Below are 22,306 nucleotides of genomic sequence, written 5' to 3' on the forward strand. Positions count from 1 at the left end.
ATAAAGCTAATTGGAGATTAAGGCTGTGAGGGGAGAGAAGAGGAGGGGGAAAAAAAAAAAAAAAAAAAACCCAGTCTTTTAACAGGAAACAGTTTATTGCAAAAGTTCACATTGATCAGATGCCCTGAACCAGGGAACCTTAGTCAGTCGTTACAGGGACTGTCCCCCTGGAGAAACTGTCGAGTTTGCTCAGGGACATAATTGTAGTCCATGGGGCGGAGCCTAAGCTGGGTGTTCAAGTCATTTCACAACCTGGAACACAAAACAAAACCGGTCAGTTAAGCCTTTGAGGCAGTAATCAAAAACATGTAGACAGGGGAAGGAAAAATAAATTCAAAGCGCATGATCTCAGTCCCATATCCGCAAGTTTCATCCAGCAGTCAACAACTCATACAGGAATCATCATTGATCAACGCTCAGCACAACACCAGCAAGAGAAACATACCTCCACGCTGCCAGTCCGGGCTGAGATCCGCGCAGCCTCCAGATCCAGAACCAAACCTAGACAGGAACAGGAGAAACTTAACTTTCCAAAAACTAAACAGCTTTCCATGGTTCAGGGTCACAAGACCAGCTGGATCAAAAATAAAATAGTGTTGGACAGTAGAGTGACAGTCACAGACAAAGGACACCGTGACAGACAAAGGCCGTCCGCTTATGTCGCACGGAGTTCGAGGACGGGACCCACAGAGGTCAGGGGTCAGATCCTGGAAATCGTGCCACATGTTACAAAAATCAACGTACTCAGACCGGAGATCCACCAGAGACAGGCTGCCAGCGTCCAGAGACGAGACTTCTGTAGAGACAGAGCAGAAAGTTCCTTACACAGCCACAACACTAGAAGAACCAAATAAAAAGAGTTCACAGGCACACGGCTCAGGTCAATAAATTGTCTCATTATCGGGTTCACTGAACGCTCAGTGAGGGCAAGTGTGTCATCACAGCCAATCAGAAAGCAGGAGAAGACTGGAACATGCCACACCTTATATAGTGCCTTCATCCATAGGAGTCGGTGGTGCATGCCTCTGCCAGACTGTGGGTGCAACCGTGGAAAACATTTCCCATAGCAGCAGCAGAGGACAGGCTACCTGCAGCCTGGTCGGGGGGAACAATCTGGACCAGCAGCCGCCATGAGCAGGTCCTGTAAAGACACGAAGCTTGCTGTAAATAACAGCTCCAGCAGCAATAATTAATAAAGACCGCGTCGCATGCGGGCCAGGCGACGAGCGACGTGACGCAGTGTCCTTCCCCTTAATGTTGCTGCAGCAGCGACAGGTCAGCTGCACAGCGACCGTCGGTGAAAGTGTCGCTTTAGGCCCGGCTTGACCGCGCCAGCCACAGCAGGACAGGCGCGACTTCGATCGGGGCCGGAAACGGAATTGGCGAGACCACGTGTCCTGGTCCGGCATACTGCCCGCCAAACGGGCAAATGTATACTTGATATAAAGAAAACTAAACCACTGACCACGTGTGAATACGTGAGACCACGTGTCCTGGTGCGGCTTAGGTTCAATAAATCAAAAGCAAGAAACAAAGACTAAAGTACCAACGAGTAGCAATTGGAGAGTTTAGCAATAAAGCTAAAGCTAGTGAGTGTTGCCGCTAAAGTTTAACATAAAACAGCACAAAACATTAAATACTTAAAATACAAAAAAAGTGATTTTTTACGACTTCAGCGCAGCTAGCAGAACAACAATACCACTCTGCAAATTTACAATAGATTAACTTTGCAACGAGATATTTCAAGACCTTGCCCGTACTCACCATGTCGCCGTACTACAGTCGGAGGAAGAGAAGGAGCGGACGCCGAGCCGTGGTTTTATATATGACTCGAAATGACGTTGCGGAATCTGATTGGCTTGTTCCAATTTCCTGAGCATGACGGGATATGAAGTTTAGGAATGCTAAATGCTTTTCTAAAAGCATTTTAATAATTAACATATCGCAATTAACAATATTTATATTGTGTTTATTAAGGTATTTTATAGTTTATATATAATAATAACCAATTTGCAAAATGTTTAATGAAATAAGAGAGAACCCTACAGTGTTTCCAGGATAAACAGCTTTTCTGTGTTGTGTGTTGAAATATTACGGCCGACTGTCATGTGCTCAGGAGGTCCCGCTGCCTGCGGTCTGTTCTTCTGTTCTTCCATGAACCTTGGCGGATGAAAGCCCCCCACGCAGAACACGTTTCAGGACCTCGGAGAGCCGCCGGGAACCGATTCACTGTTCTGGAATCAGCCCACATGCCCTTCGCAGTCATACGACATTCAGCCCGCTAATTACATGAAGCCTGCATGTATGGAGCGATGATGCGTTTCTGGAACAGTGCATGGTGACAGCTGTGTCGCCGGGGAGAGAACGGACCGGTTCTTTTAAACGAACGAAGCACGCCCTGTTTATTTTCCAATCTGTGGAAAATCGCAGGGCGCCGCGCTTAAAACTGCTGTAAGCAGCGCGATTTACGGCACGACCGAGGCTCTGTTCGCCCGTTATTAACGCGTTATTTGACGGTAGGAGAGGGAGCCGCGCCGAGTCACGTGACTGCAGCAGAGCCCTGCGCTCCTCCTCCGTCTCCATCTCCACCTCCATCTCCACCTCCACCTCCCGTGCATGTAAACAGCGCGCTTTGTTACTGGGCCATGCCATGGACAGCCTGTGGCAGTACCAGTTCCGGATCATCCTGCTCGGGGACTCCACGGTGGGCAAGTCGTCCCTGCTGAAGCGCTTCACGGACGGGATCTACAGCGACGTGGCGGACCCCACGGTCGGCGTGGACTTTTACGCGCGGGCGCTGGACGTGGAGCCGGGCGTGAAAATCAAGCTGCAGCTGTGGGACACGGCGGGACAGGAGCGCTTCAGGTGAGAGCCCGTCCTCTGCCCGTCCGCGTAACGCGCCGCGCGTCCGTGGAATAAGCAGGGCCTCGTGTTGTGTAACCGGGCCGGACTCTGATCCTCGTTTTTATACCGGTCATGAGGTCTGCACAGGTGCGTTTATTCCCCACCCACAATGGACTTCTGCCACGAACTGTTCTTCGTGGGCCACTTTCATAGAGACACGCTACATGTAGGGCAGCGGTTGGTGTCTTCTGTCCCTCAGTCAGTGGTCTGGACCCTAACACCACTACAAAATGTCCATCCGGCAGAAGATGTGCTTGTATTTGTGTGCTGTGTGGTGTAGTACGCGTCGCTGAAACTGGTTATTCTGCTCCGCCAGGTCCATCACCACGTCCTACTACCGGAACTCAGTGGGGGGTCTGCTGGTGTTCGACCTGACCAATCGCAAAACCTTCGAGCACGTGCGGGAGTGGCACCGGGAGGTGAGCGAGCACATCCTGCCCCACCACATGGTCTACATCCTGATTGGCCACAAGAGCGACCTGGGCAGGGACAGGAAGGTGACCCGCGAGGAGGCGGAGCAGCTGGCGGCGGAGCTGGGCGTCCGCTACGTGGAGACGTCCGCCAAGTGCAACAGCAACGTGGAGCGGGCGTTTGAGCTGCTGACGCGCGACATCTTCGAGTTGATGAAGATGGGCGAGATCGCCACGCGTGACGGCTGGGACGGCGTGAAGAGCGGCCTCACCACCAAGGTCCTGTACCCCGCCGAGGAGGAGGCCGAGCGGGAGAAGAGCTGCAACTGCTGACTGGTCACTTTCCAGCCCGCCCACCTTCCCACCTGTCTGTTCACGAGCATCTCACTTCCTGTCACGCTCATCTTGTCATGCGTCCAGCCATCGCTCATCATGCGTTCAGGACACGGTGGTCCTCTGCCCGCCATGAAGCCAGCAGAGGTCAAGGGGTCGGGCGAGCGTCTGCGCTGGAGACGCGGGTCCAGGTGAACAGGGGACGTTCAGTCCGGAGATACTGGACGTGAAACCACTGACATCGGACTTGGTGTCGGACTTCATGTCGGCAATGCTTTCATCCAGGGTATCTTTTGCATTCCTGATTCGTACTTCTGTCCTAAATCGGTTCCACACAACAATTTTTAATTTTCATAATTAAACTGGGATCACATGTTTACATTCTTTTCTAATTAAGCTTAATATTAGAACCTAGTACCACGTGTCGAGTTCATAGAACACATCATGCCACCATCAGGCCCAACCTGGCATTCTGACTGGCGTTCTAGGCCAGGGAACCTACTAGCTTCATGGCTTGTCTAGTTGTTCCGGGATCTATGTCAGCCGTTCAGTTCCTGTGTCCATGTCGTATTGTAGACGTTTTACACCCGGTTCATGTGGAAAGTCCTACCAGCATGGCCATTCCATCCTACTGCTTCTATCATCTTTACCGCTCAGTCGTGATCAGCTGGAAACCCCAGTTAGACTAAAAAATACACGGGCCTTCGGAAAACCGATCCTTTTCAAGACATTTGTCCATGCGACGGTCTGGACCATATGGTACTGAAACAATCATATCACCGTGACAACAGATTGTCTCCTTTACCTTGTGATGGTCTTTGTCCTGTGGTCCAGGTTCTCTGGAGAACTGTGCAGATGCTGGTTAATGTTTGACTCGCTCAGTGTTTTCTTTGTAACTTGAACGCGGTAAGTTATTCATTTAACGGGATGCCAGTTTCAACCAAACCAATTGAATTCCAATTAGGCGGTTTCTTCTTTCATTATTATTAATATTTCGCTGCTGACTAATTGGTACGTATTCTTTTGAGTGCCAAAAAAAGCCCCAGTGCACCAAGTGTGGACTTCAAACAACTGTTGCATTTCATTTACCAGAAAAGTGTATTTTCACCAACGTTAGAGTCACATTTCTGACTGGCCAAGGCTGCAGGTCGTCACTCGCCGCTCGCCATTGTGAACTCGACCCTGTTGTGAGTGACAATCAGGTTTTCTCCTTTAGGTGCCAAACGCCCTCGGAATGGAGCAGATGCCACCCTAGTGTGGGCCCATTCGCGCTGAGGTCCAGATGTTTGCATGTAGAAAGTGTTTGGGCGTGGTCCGAGGATCAGACATTGTGCGGTGTTAACGCATTTCGGTGTTCCGCTGGTAGAACACGGGGCTGCTCATAGTCCTGCGGCCTGTATGAATCCATTGTTAAGCTGTGTGTTTGTAGAGGGTGCAAGCTGGGAAAGTTCTGGGCCTGTTATTGGTCCCCCCCAGCGAGGGACGCCCGCTGCTCCGACCCACTGCCCCATTTAAACCGGCGGTGAGGAGGACTGCGCGGATCCCACAGGAAGTGTGAGGCATTCAACCGAATCTGAGGAACAGCTTGTAGGAACAGCTCATCGTTTTCGTCGCCGCTGTCTGTTCAGTGTCATGATAAGTGCACATTGTCACTTCCTTTCTCCAGCGGGTGGATCCAGCAGGTGGAAACAGTAGAAGAAAGTTCAGCTTGATGAAACGTTTCCCAGCAGCAGACTGACATTTCTGCACAAAATATCACTACTTGTCAAAAAGAAGCACGTCTCACAGGCTAAATGTGTGTAAGAACGTGGATACCACTGATAATCGCTCCTGTAAATTGTCAGAAATATTTATGTGTGATTTAATATGTGGTGGATAAAATAATAAACATTCCTTATGATAAAATTATGGTGTCAAACATTTTTCACCTCAAAAACCGAAATATCTCCATTTGCCTGGCTGGCGATAAACTATCACAAGATGAAGGTGGTCTCTGAAGGCCCGCTCACCATCCCACCTTGCCTTGCATGTTAATATAACTAGCAAGTAATATTCCTGAAACTCTCCTTCATTAATTAACAATTATAATGAATATAACGCAATGTAATACAATTATTTAAAAAATACGCTCTGGATGTTGACAATACAAGAATATAAACGCACAGCGCGTCCCATCATGCCTTGCGCCAAGTACCGTGTTCCGTTTTGGCTTGTTTTAAACGTTACTTAATCTTTCGTGGTTTTTAGATTTTTTTTTCCTTGGTTTTCTGGGTTATCTGAGTAAACGCGCTCTGAAGTGGGTGTTTGCCACCGAACCCACCGTCCGGGCGAAGACCTGCCGGTCCCGCCGAGTCCCCGGTTCCGCCGCGGTCTGGTTAAAAAGGGCATCTGCCGTGAGTGGCACGGGGAGGGCGGGTCACCGTCCGCGCTGCGGAATCGCGATCAAGAGATTTCGGATGCACAATTTTTGTTGCACGGGGCTGCTGATGACCGCGAGTCTTGGCGCCCCAAACTTGCATGTTTAATATAAAACCAATCTGTTCTATCTGTTCTATCTGTGATGCGTAAAATCGCCCGGCATAGGCAATGAGATCAGGGGCGCACTGGGTAACGCTCTCGCCTACGAACCAGAAGAATCAAGTTCAAATCTCGCTTGTTACCATTGTGTTCCTGAGCAAGACACTTAACCCTAAGTTTCTCCAGGGGGGACTGTCCCTGTAACTACTGATTGTAAGTGGCTCTGGATACGGGCGTCTGATAAATGCTGTAAATGTAAATGTAAGTTACTCTCTGGAGCAGGAGTATCAAACCAGGTTGCGTAAGATCACTACAAATATATTTATTATTTTGATCCGGCGACGGTTTGATGACGCGCTGATAATACACAAACTACAGATCCCATAATGCAGTGCATCAGTTGCCTTGCCGAACGGCAAATGAATCAGTACAAGAGCAGTTTCCACAAAGTCATCAAAGCGCTCGGTTTGTCGGCAAAGTGCGCACTACATTATGGGATATGTAGTTTTTTTGTATCAGCGCTTCTTAACGTTGAATGAACGAGCACTGATGTTGGGAACTTCGGCTCCTAGCTGAGAGCCAGTATTAATAGCCCGGTTCACTAGAAAGATTCGGTTCTTTTCTGTTTTTTACTTAGTTTACTTAACTCATGTACAGATCTGTATTTATTCAGAATTTATTTTGCGTTATGGGTATCTTCTTTTGATGTTACTACCCTTTAATCTTCTGTTTTTGATTATGGCATGTTGCACTCGGGGCTGGTGGAAAGGACCTTAATTTCGTTGTACTGTTGTTATGTGTAAAATGTATTTCATTTATATACTTGTTATAAGCAACATGGAATTAAAATGTAAATTACAAAACCCATCTCAAATTGAAAAAAATATCAAGTCATTGTTTTTCATCTATACAATATCTTTAAATAATAGTTATGTAGCCGGTGTAGGTCTGCGCTGTGTAATCTTATTCCGTCGGGAGCTTTTATTCTGATAATGAAAAACAGAGACGAAGTTCCTCCGGTCAAACAGGAGCGTTCACTGGGCGCTCTGGGATTTTAGGGAAGGAAGGGAGTCCAGCAAGTCAGTAAACCCGCCTTAAAACTACACGCAATGAAGCATCTCCGTCGCTGAGCAGCGCTCACGGGTCACAAAAGCAAGATCTTTTACAAACAGAACAACTATTTCCAAATCGTAACATATTTACCTATTTCGAGTAATTATACATGCATAATGAAACCTGACACGCATACAGTGTTAATAACTACAAACATCAAAATGAAAGCGGGGGCTGCGGGACACAGAGACGCGTTTTGAGCGGAAGAGGAGGAAGAGGAGGAAGAGGAAGAGGTCTTGGCTACTTCTGGGCCAGTTGGGGGAGCAGGAAACGCGTCACTCCGTGGTTCCAGTCCGCCTGGGCTAATTGTCTTGTGGGGTTTGAGTCGCTGTCTTTGTGCTCTTCTGGTCCACTTGGCTACTCTCTGATATAAAGACGCAGGACAGAATGACGTGCAGCCCACTTCCACAGCAACCACGCCCGTTTTTAAAAAGAAAGGAAATTAATTCATTAGCGCTCAAGGTGGCCGAGTGGGGGCGCTGCTGCACAGTCAGAATCGGAATATTAACATTAAAAAACGATAACGTTAACGATGGCTCGCGTGGGGCGCGCGCGCGCGCGCGAGGAGATGGTTGCCCGGTGACGGCGGAGAAGCGCGTCACCGCGCCTCCCGGAAGCGCGCACGGCGCCGCGCCCAGCTTTCCGGGCTGCAGCAGGAACGATGAGCGGCGAGCAGCAGCAGGTCGAGCTCTTCGTCAAGGTGAAGCGTCGCTTCTGAACACCGTTAACGGCGAGACGTGGCGAGGAGAAGCGGGCGTGGGAGCGCGCGGGGAAAAGCTCCGTTCAGTTTCCGGACTTCCGGCTTTCAGCTGAACTTCTGTGTAGAAATGACAGACGCGTTGGATTCAGGAAACTGAAATAAAAACGCAAAACTGGACTTTTGGGTCCAGGGTCGTTGTTTCGGGCCGGGGGATGAAATGCCATTTCCGACTTGATCTTTTCTTTTAAAAAAAAGTAAAAAAAAAAAAAAGTTTTTTTAATGATTTTATTCATGTGATGTTAACCCCTAGGGCTGATGGGGGTCAGAGGTCAGTGCAGTTGTGTTGAGTAATAATTATTATCACCATTGTGTTGTTGCAGGCCGGCAGCGATGGCCAGAGCATCGGGAACTGTCCCTTCTCCCAGCGCCTCTTCATGGTGCTTTGGCTGAAGGGGGTCACCTTCAACGTCACCACGGTGGACATGAAGAGGTCAGCGTCTGTAATTCCAGGAGTAGAATGTCTCCACTGGGTGGAGATGGACCTTCTGTGATGAAGCCTCCATGTGGGCCAGAATCTGGATTATGGATCTGACGTCTGATGATTTGGACCAATCAGAACTGTAGCAGGGCAGTGATGACGTTCTCTGATTGGCTGTTCATTCCTCTTCTGTCTGTGCAGAAAACCTGACATCCTGAAGGATCTGGCACCCGGTGCTCAGCCGCCGTTCTTACTTTACGGGACAGAGGTGAAAACGGACACAAACAAGATTGAAGAGTTTCTGGAGGAGAAGCTCTGCCCTCCAAAGTAATGTCCTCCCATCCATCTATCCACCCACTCACCCATCCACCTAGCTATACATCCATCCATCCAGTGATACCCTAGCAGTAAGGAAGTGGACCAGTAATCGGAAGGTTGTGGGTTTGAATCCTGAGCCCCTGGATCAAGGTACCGTCCCCACACACTGCTTCCCGGATGCCTGTCATGGCTGCCCACAATGCAGATGGGACATTTTGTTGTGTGCACCATGTGCTGTGGTGCAGTGTTTCACGATGACTTTCTTTATCCATCCTCCCATCCATCCGTCCTTCCTTCCATCTATGTTTTTCTCATTTCTTTCTTACCCCAGGTACCCCCGGCTAGCCGCTAAGAACCCGGAGTCCAACACAGCGGGTCTGGACGTCTTTTCCAAGTTCTCGGCCTACATCAAAAACTCCAATCCCCAGCTCAATGACAGTGAGTAACAAAACCTGTCGAAGCTCCGTGGCTAAAGTGGAGGAACAGGTTTCTGAATAGCAGATTTTCTGCTGAGGCGTTTCCTCTGAAGCCTCAGCTTCTGTTTTGGACCGTTACTTAGTTCCTGAAAAGGCAGAAAGCAGCTTGATATGAAGCCCACGTTCGTCTTAAAGGGACAGTCTCAGTAAAACAGTAAACTTCATTTCTCTGTTTCAGATCTGGAGAAGGGGCTTCTGAAGGCGCTGAAGAAGCTGGACGACTACCTTGGCTCGGCACTTCCTGACGAGATTGATGAGAACAGCGAGGACGAGGTCACGTCCTCCTCCCGCCCCTTCCTGGACGGTCAAGAGCTCACGCTGGCCGACTGCAACCTGCTTCCCAAACTCAACATCGTGAAGGTGCTGAACACGTCTCCTGCCTTATTTCTTTATTTTCATTAATTATTATCATGATTATTGTATTAGAATATTTCCGTGTGGATATGGGCGGGGCATGCTGACTAGTGTGTACCCCTGCAGGTGGTGTGTCTGCAGTACCGCGGCTTCTCCATCCCCCGCACCCTCACCAACCTGTGGCGCTACCTGGACGCAGCCTACGGCCGCGAGGAGTTCGCCTCCACCTGCCCCAACGACTCGGAGATCCACGCCGCCTACTCCTCCGTGGCCAAGGCCCTGAAGTAGGACGAGGGGTGGAGTGAGACACACACACACACACACACACACACACACACACACCGTGGCTTAGGCTTGGAATCTGTAGTGCTCTGTGCTGTAAAGACTGAAGGCTGACAACATTTCACTGGGTGGGAAACCCCGCCCCCTCTCCCCTTCCCCAACCAATCATCAGCGTCATTCATTTCTTTCGTCTTTTTATTCATTTTAACACCAAAATGAATATTTTGAAGAAAAGTTGAAAGTTATTGCAGATGAATTGGTGATGTTATGATCGTAAGGTGTTTAGTTTAAAAGTGTTAAGTTTAAAGTTGATTTCACCTCCAAATATTCCCGTTTTGGATCATATTCCCATCTCTGTGGTTGTGGATGGTGTTTTGCACCTCTGCACTGTTTCCACTCGCTGTTTGCGGCCCTTTGCGTTCTAGACTGCAGGTTCTCCACCTCGACGGCTGCCGGTCCTCTGGGCGCCGCGTTCAGCCGTTACCCACAGGAAATGCTTACAGCAGAACGTGGCTTCCTTCCGCACTGGAACGTGCAGCTGTAGACCTGAGCGCAGTTTAATTACCCTGCCCATCTGCGGGGCGGGCCAGGGCGGGCCAGGGCGGGCCACCACACCACTGCGATTTTACCCCCCCTACAGTCACTGTCCCGCCACGATTATTTGCACTTAAAGGCTGATCGTCTCCTTTCCACGTTCAACATAATAAAACTGCCTCTGTTCAGATTTTATTTCAATGTTCTTTTTTTACATTCTGTATCTGTTTTAGCGGGTATTTTATATCCCCTGGTTTTTTACAAAAAAAGATTCCAATCCGTAAGTCCGAATAAAAACGTGTGTTCGGTAGCTTTTATAGATCCGTTTTGAAGGAATAAAAAAAAATGAAAGACTCCTTTGATGGTTCTTGTGTTTTGTTGTCCACTGTTTTATGTGAGGAACAGTGACATTTGTGACCAGCAGGAGGGCATGTCTCTGAATCAAGTCACTTTATTTAGGGTAATATACAGGTGCATTGCATACATGAATGGAATATTAGTGCATTAATTTGTATGTAAAATAACATGAAAGTCTTGATGACAAGAAAAAAATTTAGGGTAATTAAACAGGACAATAACGGCAAGAAGACAAAAACGAAAACGTGATTAAATATAGAGTAAGTCTTTTTTTATAATCTTCAATGGAGGATAAACCAGGCATTAGAGTGGAATTAGAGGTGCAGAATATGGAAGGTTCATTGTTCTTCAGTCACGTGAAGTCGTCTCAGTTCCATCCGTACAAAGGAACAAATTTGGCAACAATATGGCATTTATGCTCAGATTTAACCAGATCATTAAAGAAAAACAGTTGTTTCCGCAGCTGCACCATGGACTCCGGTTCCAGACCCGGTCTGACCAGTTCAGGTATCTGTGGGTGCAGCTTGAATCCAGGATCATTACATGCTTCACTCCCCCATCAAAAGCTCATTCTACAAACTTACACACACACTGAACTTTTTATAGTTGACTAACAGCACCATACAGTAATCCATGTTTTGTGTGTATTAGTTATGTGTGAATGCGAGTAGAAATCACCGCAGCGCCCCCATCAGGAGGAGGGGGAGGAGACTCAGCACCAGCCCTGCCCCGCAGGGGGCGGAGCCACGCGGGGCGTGGTTGCAGAGGTCGGTGTCGCAGCAGTTGTTGGTGTAGTTGAAGCTGAGGCCGGCCGCCGCCTTCTGTCCGGTCAGGCCGCAGTGCGTCTCCACGGCGCAGCCCTTCTCATACACGACCAGGCGAATGGCCCCTGCACAGACATCCCATCATGCACATCACTTTACTGCACCTTCTTTCCTCTTACCCCCATCATCTGTCTTCCCACCCAGTCCTGTCTTAAAGTCCCCCCCCGGAGCAACTCAGGGTTAAGTGTCTTGCTCAGGGACACAATGGTAGTAAGTGGTATTTGAAACTGGGTCTTCTGGTTCATAGGCGTGTGTGTTACCCACTAGGCCACTACATCCCTGTTTTGAGGTGTGTAATAATTTCTGACAACCAGAAGATGAACAAAGTTTGAAAAGGGGAGGAGCCTCTTCCATTTCCCTCCATTCTATACACTCCTGATACCCCTGGACGTCACAAACGCAGGACCAGCTACTCCTGCTTCTGGACAGCAGCTGACATGTCTGTGGTGGACATCTTGCCAGCTGGGGACCACAGCGTCACTGTCGGTGGCCGGCTGCACCAGGTCCTCCGCAGCAGGCGTTCAGCCTCATTCAGCCGGCATGCTTGGAGATCATGTGACGCACTGAGGACATGTGTGGGTGGTGGACAGGCCTCACCTTTGACGGCCACGGCGGTGCTGGAGAGGCAGCGCTGGCCGGCGGGACACTCCTGCGGGAACGGCATGCACTCAATGGGAGAGATGGCGGGAAAGACGCAGGTGTAGCAGCGCAGGGTCACCGCTGGAGACATGTGGAGACAGATGTTAGTGCCTTACAAGCTGCAGATCTTCCCACTGCAACGCTTTAAATAAAAATGTTCTCATCTCCACACAGGATCCAGCCCCAGGTTCACGTCCCCGCTGTCCGTGGAGGAAGGAACAGGACATTTTCACAACCGCCATCTTTGTTATGGACAAATGTAATATTTGACATGGTGACTGGACCAAACCGCAGCAGATGCCCACTGTCTCCTCGTAAATGTCCCTCTGCGGGGTCATAAATGTTAATCAGTTCAACTTAACGATGGCGGCTAATTAAGGTCCAACGGACTGGTTTTGTTCCGGGAATAAATTAAACTGTTCTGGACTGTTTCTAGATCAGACGTTCTGTGCAGGTACTAAACACCAAATGGTTCAGAAGATGGAGTTTATGTGACAAATGTGTTAGATGAAGACATTTCTTTAGCGATGGAGCTAAATTGCATTAGACAGGACGCTTTGGAACCTGAGCTGGTTAAGATGTTAGAAATGCAATGTGGAGATCCTCCAGTGAGGATCTCACATGGTTCCTGTTACCTGCGAGAGGAAGGCAGCACAGCAGGACGTGGAGGAGAGGCGACTGCTGAAACATCTCTGAAGTTCTCCGATGTCCCCAAAATAGACAAAAAGCCGCTTCTCTTCTCCGCAGGAGGTCTTCTTTCTATCTCATTTCATGGCGGTGGTGAATTTGCTCATCTCTGCTGCGCAGTGTGCTGTCGCTGCAGCATAAAGAACCGTTCCTCAATGTTTTTATGCACCAACACACACACACACACTCACACACTCGTCTCGGTCGCCATTCCTGCACTGACAGAGGCCTCTCTGTTCTCGCCCTCGCTCGCTAATCAAATTCTTACACCATTCGCCACACCGACTCTCCTAACTTTTTGTGGGGACTGGAACTTTTATGCAGGGTGAAGGGGTGGGGTGATGGGTCCAGGGTCAAGGGTCATTGGGATTATTTTGTAATAAACGGCATGGTGATATCACTGAATAAAACAAAACAGAATAATGGTTTAATGGTTCTGTGGTGGCAGTGTGTACAGTTTTTGTGTGTGTGTGTGTGTGTGTGTGTGTGTGTGTGTGTGTGTGTGAAAGAGAACATAACAACATTGCGACATAATTGCATACATGAGGCTGGGAAGAAGGTTAGTCAGGAGACACGAGTCTTGAGACTAAAAACACACACATACTCACGCATACTCTCATGCACACACACAAACACACAGAAACACACACACACACATACAGAGAAATACATTCAGATGAACACACACACACATACAGTGCTTCCGGAAAGTGTTCCCAGCATTATGTTGCCGCCTTATTCCAAAATTGATTAAATTCATTTTCTTAATCAGAATTCTACACACAAGAACCCTTGATGACAAAGTGAAAAAAAAAAGTTTACTTGAGGTTTTGGCAAATTTATTAAAAATAAGAAAACTGAGAAATCACACGTACGTAAGAATTCACAGCCTTTGCCAAATACTTTGTCCATGCACCTTTGGCAGCGATTACAGCCTCAAGTCTGTACGATGCCACGACCTTGGCACACCGACCCTTGGCCAGTTTGGCCCATTCCTCTTTGCAGCATCTTTCAAGCTCCAACAGGTTGGATGGGAAGCGCTGGTGCACAGCCATTTTAATGTTTTTTTTAACCCTGGATGTCTCTGAACATTGCTGTCATCTTTCCCTTTATCCTGACTAGTCTCCCAGTTCCCAGCTGAAAAACATCCCCGCCGCATGAGGCGGCCTCCACCATGCTTCACTGTATGGATGGTATTGGCCTGATGATGAGCGGTGCCTGGTTTTCTCCAAATGTGACGCCTGCCATTCACCCCAAAGACAAGAGAATTTGTTGCTTCTAATGGTCTGAGGTGTTGTGGGGAACACGACCATATGCCTTTTACTAAGGAGTGGCTTCTGTCTGGCCACTCTACCATACAGGCCTGATTGATGTATTGCTTCAGAGATGGGAGTCCTTCTAGAAGGTTCTCCTCTGTGCACAGAGGGACTCTGGAGCTCCTACAGAGTGACCATCAGGTTCTTGGTCACCTCCCTGACTAAGGCCCTTCTCCCCTGATCTCTCTGTTTAGGTGGCCGGTCAGCTCTAGCAAGAGTCCTGGTGGTTTCGAACTTCTTCCACTTGCGATGATGGAGGCCACTGTGCTCACTGGGAAAATGAGCACGTCAGCAGATTTGTGGCTGGAGACAATATTGTCTCGGAGGTCTACAGACAAATCCTTTGACTTCATGCTTGGTTTGTGCTCTGACATGATCTGTCAACCATGGGACCTTATATAGACTTTCAAAAACAGGTACAATCAACTGTTTTTCTAAAGCATGGACTCCAATTATTGGAGTCCAACTATTGGGGCAGTGGTGGCCTATTGGGGTAGTGGTGGCCTAGCGGTTAAGGAAGCGGCCCCGTAATCAGAAGGTTGCCGGTTCGAATCCCAAGGTGCTACTGAGCAAAGCACCGTCCCCACACACTGCTCCCCAAGTGCCTGTCATGGCTGCCCACTGCTCACTCAGGGTGATGGGTTAAATGCAGAGGACAAATTTCACTGTGTGCTGTGCTGCTTTGTATCACATGTGACAATCACTTCACTTTATTATTATTATTATTATGTATAATTAAGCTGCAGAAACATTTCAAGGATGATTGTCAAACATTTCAATTCCTATGTTCTTATGTACATCTTTTAATAAATTTGTCAAAACCTCAGGTAAACTTTTTTCACGTTGTCATTATGGGGTGTTGGGAAAAAAATCCTGATGGGAAAAAATAATTTAATCTATTTTGGGAAAAGGCTGTAACATGTGGAAATGTGGAAAAAGGGATACGATGTGAATACTTTCTAGATGCACTGTGCACTGGCACAGACAACAAATATTCAGATACACACACACACACATACACATTCAGATGGTTGTGTGTAGTTGTGTGTCTCTGAACCTATTGTTCCCATGGCTTTGTGGGCCTGAATGGCCCGTTTGATGACGAGGGCACATGCTGTCCTGGTTTTTGAACAGATGGATGCTAATCTCCTCCAACCCATCCAGCCCCAACTCTCCACTCGACCTCAATTCCTGGCGGGCAGCGCTGCACTCCAGACACAAGGAGGCGCCACTCAGGTAACACACACACACAAACTCACACAAACACACACACGCAAACACACACAAACACACAGACACAAATACAACATTTTAATCACCAGAAAAGCTGCAGGGCGTGACCCACATTTCCAACCAGAGAGGATTAGTGGTGCCGGTGACCCCCTGACCTTCTGTCTGGTGCCTTCTGTGCTCATCCTCTTCATCATCATCATCAACAGGTCGCAGCCCCGCTTTGTGCAGGCGGATCCCTGATTGTTCTGTATTGCAGTGATGGTTTAGTTTTGGTCGTGAGGAACCTCTACAGAAGGAGGAGGAGGAGGACGGCGGTCCGGGTCTGGACCAATCAGGCTGCAGGTCGCTCATGAATATTAAATCCGCGCCGCCGCCTCCCGCGGGATAACGGCCCGGTTTGGAGGAGGGTGTGGCACCGGAAGCAGGAGCTGCGCGGGACCGCGGTCGTGTAGGTTCTTATTGTCGTTTGCTTGTGTTTCGCGGCTTTTGACGCGGAGTGAAACTTTGTGAGCTTTTCGCTTGTGTAAGCGCGGGGGGAAGTCGGGATCGGGATCTGGGAATATGGGGGATGGGAAGGGAAGTGCGCGCACACGAGGACGGGAAAGTTGGCGGGTTCCTTTGTTGACAGCAGAGAAGAGAAGAACCCGGCTCTGTTCGGTTCTTTCCTGGGATCCGCTGTTGGGCTTGTGAGGAACTTTCCACGCAGCGTGGCGGTTCTCCTGTAAAATCTCGGAACAGCAGGAAAGTCCGCGCGCGCGGTGTGTGTGTGTGTGTGTGTGTGTGTGTGTGTGTGTGTGTGTGTGTTGTGACGTGCTGCGGTGTGACAGAATTTGTTAGAAACCGGGTCGCACAGCCATCCCTGTTCTGTGTTCTTATTGGTTAGTCACCAGGAGCGTCCTGTATGTGTCATCAGTGTCATTGTGAAGCAGCATCATCATCATATTATTATTATTATTATTATTATTATTATTATTATTAACGTTGGGGCAGTGGTGGCCTAGTGGGTAAGGAAGCGGACCTGTAATCGGAAGGTTGCGGCAATGTGCCGCGAGGTCCCCCTGATAGGGGTCACCCTCTAATCTGAAGGATTATGGCCTTCTTCAAAACTGTCTGCTTTGTCATTATTGTCATTATGATGCACGGCACACAGTGCACACAACAAAATGAGCAGTGGGCAGCCATGACAGGCGCCTGGGGAGCAGAGTGTGGGGGCCTCAGTGGCACCTTGGCGGTTCGGGATTTGAACCTGCAACCTTCCGGGTACAAGTCCACCTTCTAACCAGCTAGGGGTCATATATCGTTTCAGTGTCAGTGACTGGAGCCAGGCCTGGTGAATATCCGTGGACTGGGCAGAGCAGGAGAAGAGAAAGTCGGCCCCCCACCTCGCCCGGAATGTTCTGTATAAGGGCCAGACTCCCTGTAGAGCAGCCCTCTCAGTCCAGAAGAGCCTGTTAGTCCAAGTCTGCCAGTATCTCCAGACCGACTCCACCACTACAAACGTCTACACCCAGGGGCATGGCCGGCGTCTGTCCGTACGGGAGGTTCACCCATGCGGTCGTCAGGGGCATCCCGGAATCGTTCGGGAAACTGGCGGACGGCGGGGAGGGCGCAGCCACAGAGTTGGCGAAGGCGCAGCGGCAGTTCGGCGTTCTGACTGGGGCCCTGAGGCAGAAGGTGGGCCTGCAGCTGGTAGAGATCCCGGCGGACCCCGAGCTGCCGGAGAGCTGGAGGATGGAGGACGTGGCGGTGATCCAGGGGGACACTGCCCTCGTCACGCGTCCGTGGAAGCAGCAGCGGCGCAGCGAGGTGAGCGCGGCGGCCCTGGATCTCTGCAGATCGGAGCCGCGCGTCTCCCGCGAGCGGTAACGTTTCTCCTCACTTTGCATGGAGGTGGAGGCGGCGAGGAGGGTGCTGGCGGAGCTGAATCTGACCGTGGTGGAGATGGGCGCGGAGGAGGGCGTCACCGGGGGCGCCACGCTGGAGGGGAGCGACGTGCTGTTCACCGGCAGGGAGTTCTTCGTGGGGATCTCCAAACACACCAACCATCGCGGCGCCGAGGTTCTGGCGGACACGTTCCGGGTGAGAATCTCACAACATATATTAACATTATTAAACATTACAGTTTTGTTTTTTTATATAGAATCCTACATGGTTCAAACCGTCTGTTGAACTTGACCAGATGCCGGGATGAAAGTAAATTTATGGGTAAAATATTGGAATTTGGGCGTGGCCTTTCCTTGCTTCGAATTAGAAGTCATATTTCTGCTTTTCAGCATTATAAAGATTGTTAAAGAGTGTTTTTAGCCTAGACTGAAGAATAGTAGGGTGGCAGGAACCTAGTGGGTGAGACCACAAAATCCCAGGCTCAAACCCCATGTACTACCGTTGTGTCCCTGAGCAAGACGCTTAACCCCAGGGTGTCTCCGGGGTAGGGTCGTCAACTGTCCCGAATTTACACGAGAAGTCTGCACTGAGTTCCTTTTTCTTTACTTTTCTTTACTTTATTTTGCAGACGCTTTTATCCAAAGAACACACCAGCAATTCTCGTTCGGTTTCTATAGATTTTGAGTTTACAAAACTATAAGCCCTGATAAGACCTAACTTGTCAGAAAAAGAACATTCTCGGAAATTAAGTGGTAGACGAAGAAAAAAAAAATATTGTTTTTTTTTTTTATAATTTTGTGAGTATTAGATTAATCTGAAATACTTTTTGAATAAGTGGGTACTTTTTGAACTGCTTCTGAAAGGTTGTAGTCTCGGCTAGTCGAATGGAGCAGGGCAAGTTTCAATCCAATACCAAGTAAGTTTTAGGTCTGTATTGGCGATAGTGGTAACTCATACGAAACGTAAATGTGTTTGGAAAATCTTTGTAAAAAGTGATGCACCTGCAAGAAAGTGTCCCTCATTTGGAGTTGAGAAAGTTGGTAACCTTACTCCGGGGGGGACTGTGCTGATTGTAAGGCGCTCTGGATAAGGGAGTCTGGTAAATGCCGTAAATGTTCCGCTCTTCGGCAGGACTTTGCGGTGTCCACCGTGCCTGTGTGTGGAGGGACTCGTCTGAAAAACATCTGCTCAATGGGGGGTCCTGACACCATCATCATCAGCAACACTGACGGAGCCAGGAAGACGCTGCGGGTTCGTTGCGTTCATGTTGTTGAGGGCTGGCCCCTGACCCCTGCAGCTGCATGACCCCCTCGGATGACCAGGCAGCTACGTTTTCTCGTGGGATAGTGGGTTTAAATGTAGTGTTTTGCAGTTGGCTGGCGAAGCCCTGCTGAGCTCTTTACTGCCGCATGTCTCCAGATGATGGAGCAGCTGACGGACCACCACTACGAGGTGCTCACTGTCCCCGAGGAGGCGGCGGCTAACTGCATCTACGTCCGAGGGCCGTCCAAAGTGGACTTCCTCCTTCACCCGACGGCGGAGGAGTGTCCTGACAGCATGCAGGTCACTTCCCTTCTCCCTCTGATCGGTCGTACGGGTCTCGTAGTTTCCCTGCGTGAAAACGTGAACCCTCATCACTTTTGCAGGCCTTCCAGAAGCTGACCGACTACACCCTCCTCCCCACCGCCTGCAGCGAGGCCACCAAGCTCGGGGGGGCACTCTCCTCCTTCTGCCTCCTCATCAACAGGAAGCCCCATGCCTTCTGACCCCGCCCCGTCGTTCCAGTGTGTTCTACAGCCTGGTTGTGTTGTTTTTGTGGAGTAAAGTATGTTCCGTGTGCAGCACACTCGCTGTTCCTGTGTTTTACTACGGAGACATCATCAGAGTTCAATTCAAACCTCTCAAACTGCACCACTAAAACGCAGGCGGTACTGCATCAGGTTACTCGCATTTATTAAAAAAAAAAAAAAATGTACGGTATACGGCTTCCTACTCATCCACATGAAATAAGATGGATGGAAAATGGTGATTACTAGTAATCTAGTTGATGGTGACATGGTAACCTAGTCGTACTAGTTCAGAGTTTTCTGGGTTTAAGGACATGTTCTGTTCTATGTAGATTTAGTTGGTCCCCTTGATAATCAGGTTTTACATCAGAATGTGGGTTCTGTATACTGTTCACCTTTGTATTGAATGTATAAATAAAATAGATCCTGAATACGACTCGTCTGACATTCATACACGAGGGCGGAAAAAAAAAAAGAAAAACGAAGAGACTGAAATATGAGATTCCTCCATTTTTATTTCTCCTCAAGCATTTTAACGATTGGACTTGGCCACTCTCTCCAACTCGTCCTTCTTCTTGATGGCGTAGGAGTTGGACGAGCCCTGAGGAACAAAGAGCACGTTTTAAACGCAGAAAGATGACAGAACCCCAGCTCCCAGAGTTCAATCTGGTGGTGTATCTATGCTGGTGATTGGTCGGGCAACATGGAGCAGCGACCAATGAATAAGCAGAGAAGGTTGATCTGCGAGGACTCTAGCACACCAGGACAATGAGGATGTGTCAGAATGTGACTCTAGTCTCGCGTTAATGTGACCAGAAGTATCCATGAACCTTTATAGACATATTGAACATTTTTATGTCTACAAACAGGTAACAAAAACCCTTCTAATATTAAACCGTAAAACATCACAACCGTGTCCAAGCCGCGATTCTTAATGACTTTCATAGTTCTACGCAGTTCTTCTCTCACCTTGGCCGCGTTGATCAGCTCGTCTGCCAGACACTCGGCGATGGTCTTGATATTCCTGAACGCCGCTTCTCTGGCCCCGGTGCACAGCAGCCAGATGGCCTGCAGGGGGCAGAACTGGGTTAGAAAAACGCACCAGCGTTCAGCAAACGCTCCTAAACCGAGGATTCTGTCTTTAAAATATTTTTTTTAATTTATGCAGAACATGTTAACATATTTTGAGAGATGAATTACTGAACACTACGGTCATGGATTAAGACTCCGTGAACAGGAGAAGTAGCCCAAATCTCACTTCAGATCAGGAAGCAGGTTCCTTGTACGGAACGTACCTGGTTGACTCTGCGCAGGGGGGACACGTCCACCGCCTGCCTCCTGACTGTTCCGGCGCGGCCGATACGGGTGGAGTCCTCGCGTGGCCCGCTGTTGATGATGGCGTTCACCAGGACCTGGAGAGGGTTCTAGAACAGAGAACACTGTTATGGCACGCCTCAAGACCATGTGCGCCGCGAGCGGAGACCCCGAACGGGCTTGTACCTCGCCGGTGAGGAGGTGGATGATCTCGAAGGCGTGCTTGACGATGCGCACGGTCATCAGCTTCTTGCCGTTGTTGCGGCCGTGCATCATCATGGAGTTGGTGAGGCGTTCCACGATGGGGCACTGGGCCTTGCGGAAGCGCTTGGCGGCATAGCGCCCACCCGAGTGCGGGAGGTACTTGGCGTACTTCTCCTTCACCGCGACGTAGTCCTGCAAGGGGATTGCGACGTTAATAAGAGAGTTTCTGAGTGGGCGACTGGCTGTGGTTCTGGGACGGCAGGACAGGGCAAGCACCAGGGTGCGGAGCAGACACACACGTACCTGGAGAGAGATGTCGTTAATCTGGACGTCATCTGTGCTCCACTTCCCAAAGAGTTTAATTTCAGGGCTCTCGGCCGCAGCCGGGGCAGTTTCCCACTCGGTCATCCTACGGACATGGGTAAAGTTCCCATTACAGAGGAGAATTAGCTGGCTGATGGTAAGACATGAAAACTTGGGACAAGGGGATGTTAATCAGATTTTTGAGGTTTTTACATGACTTTGTAGAATCGTTTTATAGCCTCTTATTTCATACACGGGGTTGCTTTAAGACGATTGACAATGTTTAAAACAATCGACGACATCCGATGGAATAGTCTCTTGTAGAGAAACGGCTGGGCCACGCAGTGCAGGCTACAGGAACGCCGCTATCCAGTTAGCCTCCATGCTAGCTAGCTCATGTGAACGAGAGCGATCTGTACAAAATTCACCGTCGTCGTCTACACCCGTCTTGAATACCGACCCGCGTTATTCTCAGGAAAGTGTTACGGAACAAATCATAGTGGAAACCGACGTCTTTCTGTGTGATTAGCAGACTGAATTTGTAAAAGAACGGAACTCACTCGTCCTAGCCGCTCCACACCACACTTCTCAGCGACGGAAAAGGGCCGCATGGCGGCACCTCGCGAACATAACCCTGCCAGCGCAACCGCTTCCGGTGCAGAGGGCTCTTGGGAGTTGTAGTTTTTTTTTTTCTCTCACTACCTCTTCAACTCTTCAAATTAGCTTTGTTGTAATTTCAGCTTCGTACACGTTAGACAGTACATCGGTGTTGCCAGATGTACAATGATGATGGTATCTCTGTTTTAATCTGGCTGCGCAGACACAACAACAACAAACACAACATTTGGGGCAGTGGTGACCTAGCGGTTAAGGAAGCGGCCCCGTAATCAGAAGGTTGCCGGTTCCCCAGGCGCCTGTCATAGCTGCCCACTTCTCACTCAGGGTGATGGGTTAAATGCAGAGGACAAATTTCACTGTGTGCTGTGTTGCTGTGTATCACATGTGACAATCACTTCACTTTTTTTTTTTTTAAACATGTATTTCTCCTATGGCCTGAAATCACATACAGTATGGGCTTTGACAGGCCTTACATTTGATATCCCACACTTGACCCTATGCACACAAGGAAATGCATCTGGTGGTATCTTCATTGGACTCCTCAAAGTTTACAAAGATACGCCAGGGCAAGGCCATTAAGCGATTTATAGGTCCGGGGAGTTTCCTGGCCATGAACCCAAAATTTCAAAGATTTGTTCCCTGAGTTACTTAGCTCTCACTTTGGCCTTATGGCACTGGACTCCATTATGCTGGAAAGGTTCTTGTTCTTCACCAAACTGTT

General features: G+C 49.1%; 5 protein-coding genes, 1 long non-coding RNA gene and 4 other non-coding genes across 12 annotated transcripts; 4 read left to right on the plus strand and 6 right to left on the minus strand.

Moving 5' to 3' along the window:
• Window positions 1-76: 76 nt before the first annotated feature.
• LOC114770044 (uncharacterized) lies at window positions 77-2,006 on the minus strand. Its single transcript, XR_003743298.1, has 5 exons — window positions 1,765-2,006; window positions 983-1,141; window positions 745-796; window positions 446-501; window positions 77-252 (listed from the first exon to the last, which is right to left on the minus strand). It is a non-coding gene; the product is annotated as an uncharacterized LOC114770044 (long non-coding RNA).
• Window positions 341-414, minus strand: LOC114770935 (small nucleolar RNA SNORD99). Its single transcript, XR_003743519.1, has one exon. It is a non-coding gene; the product is annotated as a small nucleolar RNA SNORD99 (small nucleolar RNA).
• Window positions 1,238-1,372, minus strand: LOC114770926 (small nucleolar RNA SNORA16B/SNORA16A family). The gene has a single exon (XR_003743510.1). It is a non-coding gene; the product is annotated as a small nucleolar RNA SNORA16B/SNORA16A family (small nucleolar RNA).
• A 162-nt stretch (window positions 2,007-2,168) lies between the features above and the next one.
• On the plus strand, window positions 2,169-5,552 carry rab42a (RAB42, member RAS oncogene family a). Its single transcript, XM_028963643.1, has 2 exons — window positions 2,169-2,865; window positions 3,221-5,552. Exons 1-2 carry the CDS (start codon window positions 2,651-2,653, stop codon window positions 3,645-3,647), a joined length of 642 nt encoding a protein of 213 aa, XP_028819476.1. The 5' UTR covers window positions 2,169-2,650; the 3' UTR covers window positions 3,648-5,552.
• A 472-nt stretch (window positions 5,553-6,024) lies between these two features.
• Window positions 6,025-6,157, plus strand: LOC114770934 (U11 spliceosomal RNA). The gene has a single exon (XR_003743518.1). It is a non-coding gene; the product is annotated as a U11 spliceosomal RNA (small nuclear RNA).
• A 1,665-nt stretch (window positions 6,158-7,822) lies between these two features.
• Window positions 7,823-10,775, plus strand: clic1 (chloride intracellular channel 1). Its single transcript, XM_028964034.1, has 6 exons — window positions 7,823-7,977; window positions 8,358-8,467; window positions 8,657-8,782; window positions 9,105-9,211; window positions 9,428-9,609; window positions 9,730-10,775. The coding sequence occupies exons 1-6, from the start codon at window positions 7,939-7,941 to the stop codon at window positions 9,889-9,891; spliced, it is 726 nt and encodes a 241-aa protein (XP_028819867.1). The 5' UTR covers window positions 7,823-7,938; the 3' UTR covers window positions 9,892-10,775.
• Window positions 10,776-10,854: 79 nt separating this feature from the next.
• On the minus strand, window positions 10,855-13,197 carry LOC114770267 (protein Bouncer-like). The gene is made up of 3 exons (XM_028964035.1): window positions 12,875-13,197; window positions 12,198-12,320; window positions 10,855-11,665 (listed from the first exon to the last, which is right to left on the minus strand). Exons 1-3 carry the CDS (start codon window positions 12,927-12,929, stop codon window positions 11,451-11,453), a joined length of 393 nt encoding a protein of 130 aa, XP_028819868.1. The 5' UTR covers window positions 12,930-13,197; the 3' UTR covers window positions 10,855-11,450.
• Window positions 13,198-15,372: 2,175 nt separating this feature from the next.
• On the plus strand, window positions 15,373-19,579 carry ddah2 (DDAH family member 2, ADMA-independent). 3 transcript variants are annotated; one of them, XM_028964033.1, is made up of 6 exons: window positions 15,373-15,478; window positions 16,782-17,281; window positions 17,366-17,554; window positions 18,491-18,610; window positions 18,779-18,922; window positions 19,006-19,579. In XM_028964033.1, the coding sequence occupies exons 2-6, from the start codon at window positions 16,991-16,993 to the stop codon at window positions 19,123-19,125; spliced, it is 864 nt and encodes a 287-aa protein (XP_028819866.1). In that variant the 5' UTR covers window positions 15,373-15,478; window positions 16,782-16,990; the 3' UTR covers window positions 19,126-19,579. The 3 variants fall into 3 exon arrangements, with proteins under 3 accessions (XP_028819866.1, XP_028819864.1, XP_028819865.1); XM_028964031.1 differs by lacking the exon at window positions 15,373-15,478 and adding an exon at window positions 15,740-15,923; XM_028964032.1 differs by lacking the exon at window positions 15,373-15,478 and having other exon boundaries at window positions 16,227-17,281.
• A 62-nt stretch (window positions 19,580-19,641) lies between these two features.
• LOC114770277 (40S ribosomal protein S5) lies at window positions 19,642-21,581 on the minus strand. Its single transcript, XM_028964051.1, has 6 exons — window positions 21,528-21,581; window positions 20,968-21,073; window positions 20,647-20,856; window positions 20,442-20,570; window positions 20,116-20,214; window positions 19,642-19,747 (listed from the first exon to the last, which is right to left on the minus strand). The coding sequence occupies exons 2-6, from the start codon at window positions 21,070-21,072 to the stop codon at window positions 19,679-19,681; spliced, it is 612 nt and encodes a 203-aa protein (XP_028819884.1). The 5' UTR covers window position 21,073; window positions 21,528-21,581; the 3' UTR covers window positions 19,642-19,678.
• Window positions 19,817-19,949, minus strand: LOC114770927 (small nucleolar RNA SNORA3/SNORA45 family). The gene has a single exon (XR_003743511.1). It is a non-coding gene; the product is annotated as a small nucleolar RNA SNORA3/SNORA45 family (small nucleolar RNA).
• Window positions 21,582-22,306: the final 725 nt, after the last annotated feature.

The sequence above is a fragment of the Denticeps clupeoides genome, chromosome 20 (assembly GCF_900700375.1).
Source record: "Denticeps clupeoides chromosome 20, fDenClu1.1, whole genome shotgun sequence".
Taxonomy (NCBI): Eukaryota; Metazoa; Chordata; class Actinopteri; order Clupeiformes; family Denticipitidae; genus Denticeps; species Denticeps clupeoides.